This window comes from Telopea speciosissima, chromosome 5 (genome assembly GCF_018873765.1).
Source record: "Telopea speciosissima isolate NSW1024214 ecotype Mountain lineage chromosome 5, Tspe_v1, whole genome shotgun sequence".
Lineage (NCBI taxonomy): Eukaryota > Viridiplantae > Streptophyta > Magnoliopsida > Proteales > Proteaceae > Telopea > Telopea speciosissima.
Genome location: NC_057920.1, coordinates 13301170 through 13311334, shown reverse-complemented (window position 1 = coordinate 13311334; position 10165 = coordinate 13301170). Strand labels below are relative to the sequence as shown.

Below are 10165 nucleotides of genomic sequence, written 5' to 3'. Positions count from 1 at the left end.
TTCAAAAGTTGTCATTGTTCATTTAAAATGACAAGATTATCCCTCTATTAAATAATTTTTAAGAATAAGACAAAAGACAAAAAAAGTAAAATACAATTTCTTAATTCACCTACTTAGTGATAACAAGATGCACCCAAATTAGATTGTATCATAACAATTAAATCTACATCCTAGTAGAAATGGAACTCCTTGAGCAAACTTTTCTATTCCAGTCAGACGTGGCAATTGGAGTACTATGATGAGAACCCCCATGGTAGTACTAAGAATGTGATGCAATTCTTAATCCACGCTATCCAATATAAGGGGAAAAAAGAGAGGAAAAAAGTTTCACACACAATCAATGTATCGTATGTCCTTTCATATGGGGTTTTTTTTTTAATTATTTTCTTTCTCCTCCTCCGACCATGTTGACAATACCATTCCCTAGGGGTGTCAAACCTAAATCAATCTGATCACATTGAATGAATCAGAACAACATAACCCGAATCAAACCAAACTGATTCCCTATCAAGTTGGTTTCGGTTTGAAGTATTTTGAAACTGGTTGAAAATCAGATCGAATTGAATTGAAAATGAAAAATCGGATCTAAAATAATACAAACATAAAAAAATCTTGATATCAAACTGATAAAAATATAAGAGAGAAAAAATCAAAATAAATCGAAACCAAACTAGACTGAAACCAAAACTGATATTTGGTCCAGTCCACTCCAACCCAAAAATTAATGTTTTAGTCTTACTGAAACCCCCCTGGTTGACACCCCTACCATCCCCTGGATTGTCTTTAGTGTGGCATGAAAGATTTACCACCCAAAACCTTATATCACGGTCCAACTCCAACAGACAATATGAAATTCCATCCAATTACATTTGAAACGAAATTAAAAGGTAGGTAAACTTATAAACTCCGGAATTCAAATTCTCAAGATCCAAACATGACTCTATTGTTCTTAACAAGTAAGATATAGTCATCGAAGTGTTAGATAGTCATCCATGTGTTAGGAATATTGGTAAGCCATAAATATCACTCCCCCCCCCCCCCCCTTTAATACAAGAGTCAAGAAGCTTCAAGGAATATAATTATAAGATAATCTTAGATTAGATAGATAAGCCTTTCTTAATACAAAGAAGTCTTATAGTATTATTAATTGTAATGATGATGTATACATAGCACAGTAGCACGTGAAGATTATCCTTATGAGAGACTTATTAGATGAGAAAGTCACCGAAATAGTTTGTCTTTTTCCATAGCAAAACCAGTCAAGCTTTTCTAAAAAACGTCTTTTACACCTAACACAATGCCAGCAAAGAGAAGGTTTTTCACTTTTCTAGATGGATTTTCCCATTTTCCCACCGATTTCCTTTAAAAACCTTTGTTTGTGAAGATAAGGTTCTTCACTCTTAATAATTTATTTTCTAATCTAAGAAATCCACTTGTGTAGAGATTTTTCCTCCAGCTGTAAAAAATAAAAATTAAGGAAAAAGATAAAGAGTCATCCATTCCTCTCGTCTTTTTCTTCCATGCTGAAAAGATTCTCTCTGCAAAATAATATCCTTTGGGAAAAAATTGGCTGTGACTTTAGCCCACTTTAAAGTGTGGTCCAAAATATTAATTTCTCTTTTAATATTTTTAGGGAAAATATCCATTAATATAATCCCACGCCTAAAAAGTAAAAGAGATTTTTTTTTTCATTTTTAAATAAAAAAATCTCCCCGTAATAAATTCACCCATTTGCTCCTATGGTTTTCATGTGGTGTAATCACCTCATAAGTGTTTTGATTAGTATGTGACTAATTAATTAATTATTTAAATGATAATCCTTCTAAATTACAATATAGGTGGCATGGAGTAGAATAGGAGTCTCATCTTCCTTAATAGGATCTTAAGATATTAATCACAATGCTTTTGGAGCTATTAAATCTTCTGAATCACTTCTCCGTAACATATTCTATCCATCTCTCTTCTATTCACAACTTTAAATTAAGTATGTACTATATCATTACACAGAGTGGGTGTGAAAATATGTCGTCGTTATTGGAGAGGGATCGATATGGGGATAAAGTATATTGTGTTATCTTACACGTCGAACCAATAGGAGAAAACAAAGAGAGTTGCATTTAGGTGGATGTCGATACGTCATATAGGGAGATTCACACGGTCATTAAGGAGAATGAGAAAAAAAAAATGTTAGTGATTGTAAGAGAGTATGTATTGCATGCAACGTACACATCCGTTTCTTTGAGAAAAAAACTCTGATTATAAACATAAAACAAGAATGATATTTGCCTTAGCGGGGTGAGGTGCCAACCGGAGTGGGGACGATAATTCATAAATATGGGATAAAGATGAGAGACAATATTAGGGGAGAGAGAGATAGAATGCTGACGTAGCCTACACTACCAATTCAGATACTTTTTCCCATAAACATAATTATTATCAAAGGGGCAAAAAGACATTGTTGGATCTCGTGGCCCCTGTGCTTAGACACAAGCCCCCTAAAATGACTGCCCCACCCCCTATGAAATGAAAGGTACCCCATGATCAATGCCCTTGCACGTTCCTTCATTGGCCCCTACACTGATGTAAGGGCCATGCGACATGCGATTGGGCAACATTCTTCTTCTCTAATTATTATTTGGGAAAGGGTTTGCTACGAGGCTGTGTGACCCCTACTCTAGTGTAGGGAACAATGAGAGCATGCATACGGGCATCCAAGGGAAGGAGAAGTGTGATCATTTCACTATCCCATGTGAGAAAGCATAAGGGGACACTATTGGGCTTTGGGCAACATTCTTTTTCCTTAATAATAATAATAATTATAATTATTATTAGGGAGAATGTTCTCTGTATCAGGGGCATAGGTTGTGCCCAGACACATGGGATGGGCGCAATGACCACCCTGCCCTTCTTCAGTGGTAGGTCCATGTGTCTGGGCGCAGCCTGCACTGAGGCACAGAGAACATGAGCCCATATTATTATTATGTTAATGAATATTTGTTAGAATTATTGTGGCGTGGATAAACTACTAAATACCTAACAATGCAGAAAATATTGCCATACTAATAATATTTAAAACTCAACCACTAATCCCTGATTTGACTAATGTAGGAATAAAATGTGTTTTATTTGAAGAAGTAAGTAAAAAAGAAGAAACTTAAAAAGAGGGTAAGAAAAATTAAAAAAAAAAAAGAAAAAAGAAAAAGGAAAAAGAATAGCCCGCAATGAAGACGTTGGGTTTAAATGCATTTATTTTATTTTTTTATTAATTTTTTGGTACGAAAGCAATTTCGGCCTGCTTTACCTGCTTTTTTAATAAAGACGCGATGAGAGAGAAGGCATGAAAAAAAAAAGGAAAAATAAAAAAGCGATTAAATATAACGAAATACCTTGAATTCTCATATTTCTGATTCTGTGGGAGCTTCAAAGCTCTTCTCTGTTTTCTCTCACAAACCCTAAAATTAGTTCCTTTTCTCTCTTTGATCTCTCTATTTCTGTCTCTGATTCTGGGATTTTTTTTCCTTTTTAAGGTAAGAAAATTGAGGTTTTCTGCTTCATTTTCTAATTTTCGTGATTTTTGCTGATTTTTCGGATGTTTTTTTAGAATTATTTATTCATATAAAAATCGAAAAAAGATGAAATTTTGGCTACTGATTTCTGTCGAGAGACTAAGTTTTAGTTAAGAAGTTCTGAATTTTTCTGTTTTTTTTGACAGGATCTTCGCTTGGATTTGAAAAAATCCCCATTTTTCCCCCTCTGTAAATTAGGGTTTTGACCTCTGAGTTTATTCTTCTTAGATTTTTACTTCACCTAGTTTATTGTTCTTGTTTTCTGTAACAAATTTTGTTTGATTTCTGCTGTTAGGCTAGTGAAGGGAAGGTCTTTCCTTGTCTAGTGTACTGAGGGTTTAGAACTTAGGCTAAAATCTTTTTATAGTTCTCTGTCTTGAATTTCTCACTCCAGTGGAATTTCTGAGTACAGTTAGTGTTGTTCTGTAGTAACTTTCTCACTTCCATGTAATGATATTCTGGTGTCAGAGCAGAATCTTAGCTTTGTGTCTCCGTATCCAAAAGTTTCGAGTTTAATTTCTTCTCATTTGAGCTTCCGACAGCAATTGAAGAGCTCCTAGGATTTGTAGGTGGTTTGATCCTTAGGTTCTTGTGTTTTATCATAATTTAGGTGTTTATGGTGTAGGGAGATATCGAATTCTATATACATGATGTCCGGATCTGAAGCGGGAATCATGTCGGGTAGAGAATCTTTCGGTGTTGGTCTTCAAAAAAGTCCTGTCCCTTCTCAACCATCTGGGATACCCAATATGAGATTAGCGTTTAGTTCCGATGGTACAGCAGTTTATAAACCTGTCACTACAAGCTCTCCAACAACGTTTCAACCCAGCAGTGTAGCTTCTGCCACTGGTAATAGTGGTGGTGGTGGTGGTGGCGGTGATGTTTCCGCTGGCGCAATTGTTCCGCACGGCCTTAACATGAACATGGGCGAGCCAATCAAACGAAAGCGAGGAAGGCCGCGGAAATATGGTCCTGATGGTACCATGGCACTTGCATTAACGCCCGCTTCCCCTGCTGTCCCCTCTGGGGGGTTTTCTTCACCTTCGACGGCCGGCACCACACCTGTCGCTGCCCCATCTCCGTCGTCAATGAAGAAAGCAAGGGGCCGTCCACCGGGCTCTGGCAAGAAGCAGCAAATGGCTGCACTTGGTAACTTCTTTCTTCACATGTTTTTTTGGTTTAGCTCGTAGTGTTGTTCTGGTTTTGTTTTTTAATGCTCTCTGTTGTTCATCTTTGTAGTTTGTACGTCACGTGTTTTGGTTTTCTCTTTTTTTGTTTTTTTTATTTTTTATTTCCATGGTAGAATTGGGAATCTTTGGTGTTGTTGGGACTTGGGATCTCGCTGCAACTGGTTCCGACTTCAATAATGCGTAGGCGACCTGGGTTGAATGCTTTCTTTTGAGGACCTTGAGGTGGTGGTGGTGGTGTCAATTTGGGTTCTTGTCTGCCAGCAAATAGGGTTTTGAAGGGGAGACGAGCGTATGACGGTGTAAAAGGCCAAAAGAAGGCAATTTAGTTTTGCCGGAATTCGGATCCGTTAGATTTAAATCCATATATCTAATATGGGAAAGTACCTATATGCCCTTGGTAGTTAATATGGTTATTTGACGCTGTTGAGTTGTTCAACTCTTGTATTCCCCTGTTGGTGTTGTGTAAAATTTCAAGTTAATTTAGCATCGGGCAAATGGAAACTGTTTAAGAGGGATTTGCGATCCATTTTCTTTGAAAAGAGAAAAACTTTTCCGTGGAAATTTGTATTTTTTTAAAAATTTTAAAATAAAAAATCAAATAAAGTTTTTTTTTTTTGGTTGTTGTAGCAATAAATTTGAAAATTAATTTGATAAATTATTATAAATAGGAAAGTGCTTATTCCTTTCAATTTTACTGTGACAAATGAGACTTAGATATTTAATGCTAATCTTATGTTCATTATCACTTGTGGGATCATTTGTATGTTGAGGTTAATCACTCTTTTTATGATTGCCATATAAATTTCCATTTTGTTGGAGGAGGTAGATCAAATTATAATTTAGTTTTATTTGATTTGGTGAGATATTATTCATATTGAAATATTCATGTCAGTTTGATAGTATATATATAATTGTTTTTCACTAAACCTCAGAAAACCCAGTTGAACCCAGAAAATAATGGTTTGATTTGTTCACTGTCACTAAATGTGGTTTTCTATTTTCTTTTTTTTGAGCTTTTTGTCTTCAGCAGCTGATTGGTTGTCCTCTTTAACTTGCAATTTCTGTTTTCAAATTTCTTATCATGTGCTTGACTTTCAGGATCGTCTGGGATTGGATTTATGCCGCATGTTATCACAGTTAAGGCTGGAGAGGTGTGTCTTCCTCTTCTTTTCTTTTTTTTTTTTTCTATTATTCCTTCAAATGGTGTTATCACTTGATTCCTGTACAAAAATTCATTTTGTAGTTCTGTACCCAGGGTAGTAATTGTTTGTGGTGATATTGTAAATGTGCTTATTGGCAGCTGTTTCTGTGATTGTGGTGTGTAATTTACTTTCATTCGATGTCTTTTGATCTTCTATTATGACCCTCCATCATGCCTTATTTTAAAAGAAGTGGATTTTGAGAAAGGTTAAAGTTCATGATTTCTTTTCTTCCCTTTTATAGGCAGACTAGACTTAAATTATTCTTGTGTTGTTTAATTGCAAGAATATATATATTTTGGTTCCATGGATGTTGGTGTAGGACAAATAGTATCTGCAATGTCAATCAAATTAATATCTTTGTTCTGGTGTTGTTGCTATATAAATTGTTTCTTTTAGCAAGGCAATTGATCTTCAATTTCCTTTATATGGTTCATTGAGTAAAGGCTCTCCCACAGCCCTAGATTTCTGCCACTTGGCAGTTTAGTTGGTGATATATTGTCCATGTCATTATCTATCCATCCAGTAATTTTCAACCTAAATGCTTTTTCTCAGGTGGCAATATAAAACAACGGAAAAATAGTTGTCTTGGCATTTTTGATCTGATTGTAAAAATACAAGGTATAAATTCAATTTATGGTGGGCCATATAATTGAGGTGGGGCCCAAACTTGACATGTTTAATCCAAGGAGATACTACCCATCCAACAGTCTGGTTCACCTGATCACCCCTCCAAGTGGCTCAAAATGGGATGTATATATATACCAATAATACTTGGCAAATTCTAGCCATAAACAAGAAGGGGAAGTGCCTTAAAATTGAGATGAAAAGGAAAACTTTACAAAAGCGCCACTATATTCCATTGCAGTGAAATAGAATTATGTTCCACGTAACCAAAAGAGATCCATTTTTCTAGCTTTTTATGTGACCTCCCTTTTCTCCACAAAAAAAGTGGGGAAAGAAAAAGAGAATTTTGACATTTATTATAAAGTTGGAACATGTACGCATGCTACTGTAGATGTTCATTCAGATGAATGGCTTTGTTTGACCATTTTAACCCTTAAAATGGCTGAGAGGAGGTCACGGTTTTAGTATACAGTATCGGCACCGGTATTGGTCACTAGACTCACTACTGATACCAATACCGATATGTATTGCCGGTTTGGTCTGTATCGGTCTGATACCGGATCAAAAATCCACTTTTTTTTACCTAAAACCTAGGGTTCATAGCCATTCACTGATACCATATCGGTCGTATTGGCCAATCCAATACCGATAACTAAAACTGTGGAGAGGGTAGAGTGTCAAGAGAAGCCTGTTTGGCCGATGTAAGAAACCTTTTCATCATATTAATTGATTTTCAAAGCTCATTAATGTAACTTTTGAGGTCTATTCCCTACTGTTACTTTACTCTTTGAAGGTTGTAATCTTGTGGTTCTCAGTGGATGAGGCATTGGTGGCACCATAACATTATTTTGTTCACTTAAGAAAAAGAATTCTTTTGTTCATATACATGTTTGAAACCTTGTAGTTGTAGAGTCTAGATAACAGTCTGTACCCCGTATCCTGGAGAAGAACAGGGCATCTTTGCAGCTGGACACACCGTTGAAGACTGAAATAACCAATTAGTGTGACAGCAGACTGAGAACTAATAACCTAGTAGATAGGTGTGATTTTATTCATCGTTCTCTGTTAGAAACATTGACTAAGCTACATATGGGTCGAAACTACACTCCGAATGCAAATTTTGCTAAAATTTCTGGCATGAGGTGTTTCTAAGAATCCTTATAATTTTTTTGTATACCCATATCTAATTGGAGTATCAACACACCTTTATTTTACAACTCAGCGTAGATTCTCCAGCGTTTGGATAATTTTTCATCCTTCTAAAAGAAGTCTCAATCATCTGATAAGAAATTTTTTTTGGGGCATAAATGCATTTGACCAAAAATATGTATTGTGGTTCAGATGTACATGAATTTTTACATGCCTTATTTACACTTGAAGGATTATCCTCAGATTTTGTTAATGTGGGCAATGTTGATCTGCATAATACTAGTGTGGATAAATTTTTTGGCAAACGCTGGTTAAAAGGTACGTAAAGAAAACATATAAGTTATTCAAATTAATCATTTATTGCTAATATCAAAATGTAAGGTTTTTAGTATTGACTGTTTCATTTAGTACTCTTATGCCTCTATGGGTATTGTTATTGCTAATATTAAAACGTAGTATTGACTCTCTGTTTCCATTTGTTATGCTCATGCCTCTATAGGTATTCTGGATTGTACTTCGAAAATATTTGAATGATGTACGGGTATTTTGAGTCCCATTTATTGTTTATTTTTCCGCTGCAAAGAAGTTTATATTTTGGTTTTTGTTTTCAGGATGTATCTTCAAAAATAATGTCATTTTCCCACCATGGTCCACGGGCTGTTTGCATTCTTTCAGCAAATGGTGCTATATCGAATGTAACGCTTCGCCAAGCAGCAACATCTGGTGGAACTGTGACTTATGAGGTTTGTGTCATTAATTGTATCATGCCTATCCTTGCCTGATAATTATGACGTGAGGTTTTAGTCAACTTAGGATGTAATCTGCCCCTTTTTTGCTGGGTGTGAGGGTTGGGATTCTTAGGGATTTTGGTTAAGCAAAAGACTAAAAGAGGGAGTGGGGACACCAGAACAAAAGAACTTGCATACAAAGTGGGCAACTCCAAATTTGATATTAGATTACAATGGAATTTCATCATATGTTGTCTGAATTTATAGAGTCAAGGGCAAGGATCCTGGAATTCATTCTTCTCACCGGTGGAAGTTCCACACAGACGCACAACCTCACTCACACAAAGGGGATGTTGTTGCACATGATAGCAGAAAGTTGCATGCCATGCTGAATTACCTCATATATAAGTGGGGAGTTAATCTTCTGCTGGTTTGGGTGTTGTTAGAACTTTAAATATACTGCCATTTCATTAAACTGACGGTTAAGAGAAACCAAAATCCTAAAAAGGGGCAAGAAAAGTGTTTTTCTTCTCAGTGCATTGGATTGTTTCCGCATCTAGAACTTGCTACATGGAGGTACTGAAATATGTTAAGAGTGTGGAACTTATTGGTCCTGTGAATTGGATGTATAAGAGTTGGATGAAGGGTTGCCCTACATATTACCTGTGTTCACAGCCAGTTAGGGTTTTTGGTACTTTAAGCAAGATCAGGTGAAGTGTTTTGTTAGCTGAGGAATCTTGAGTAGATTAACAAGTATCTTGCTAGGCATTTGTCTTGCACAGATGGTTTCAGGTTTAGTTTTCCCCGCTCTTTCTCCAGTTGAGCTAGCATTTCCATTAAGAGTTAATAGTTAAAATCATTACACTTTACTACAACTATTTGGGTGTATTTAAATGTTTGAAAATGCTTTTATTACCTGATAGTTCTCTCTTTTCATTATTATTGGATTTTTATGATGTGAATTTGTGCACTCAACCAGTATTATTTCTAATTCTTGAGAAAAATGGCTATGAGATGAATCAAACATGGGGTTTGCTCTGCTCTTCTCTCGTATTGGTTAGCATATGGTATACCCTTTATTGGTGTGGTCCAATCTGCCATGTCCAAAACCATGGGATGTGCACATCATAGTTAGCAAATTTGCAAAAAGTTTGTCAAAAATTCGGTTCAGCCAAAATTTAGGTCAGATCTGAATTAGTTTGAAAAGTCTATAAGTTTTGAGTCAGCCAAATAGTTAGGCAAACGAATAAGCTGGCCGAAAAATTTGGAATCCCAAAATTCAGTCCTTGAAAATTTTGCAAACTGAGTAACTAGGTTTGAAAAATTCGGAAATCTTTACAAAGTTTCAATACAAAAAAGGATGAAAATTTTAGAATTTCAAAATTTCACTGAAAAATCAAGAAAATTGACCAAAACTTTCAAACTTAAAAGAAGTAATTCCCGAATTGATTGAATCTGACATTCCCATGATATGCTTTTTGGCAAAACAAATTAAACCCAAAATTTTTTCCTTCCTCATATTTCCGAATCTTAATTTGTCCACTATGGTTCACACTGCTCTATGTTGCTCTGTGCAGGGCCCTGCCCTGTTAATATACTTCTAGTGTTGGGATATTGATTGAAGCTAACTCATTGCTATCCATAATAAGATACTAACATTGGTTGCGTTATATTTGGCTTTAATTTCCTCACTTTCTTAATCTCCA

The 10165-nt window shown here is 35.7% G+C and overlaps 1 protein-coding gene across 3 annotated transcripts in view; it reads left to right on the top strand.

Annotated features, from left to right (window-relative positions):
- Positions 1-3895: 3895 nt before the first annotated feature.
- LOC122661170 (AT-hook motif nuclear-localized protein 10-like) overlaps positions 3896-10165 on the top strand; it is a 10166-nt gene continuing 3896 nt past the window's right edge. For 2 of the 3 annotated variants that reach the window (XM_043856504.1, XM_043856503.1), the window contains exons 1-3: positions 3900-4715; positions 5855-5907; positions 8343-8474. In XM_043856504.1, the coding sequence (XP_043712439.1) occupies positions 4214-4715; positions 5855-5907; positions 8343-8474 (687 nt within the window). In that variant the 5' untranslated portion in view covers positions 3900-4213. Of the gene's footprint in view, positions 4716-5854; positions 5908-8342; positions 8475-10165 lie in introns of all 3 variants that reach the window. The other variant, XM_043856505.1, reaches the window with a different exon arrangement.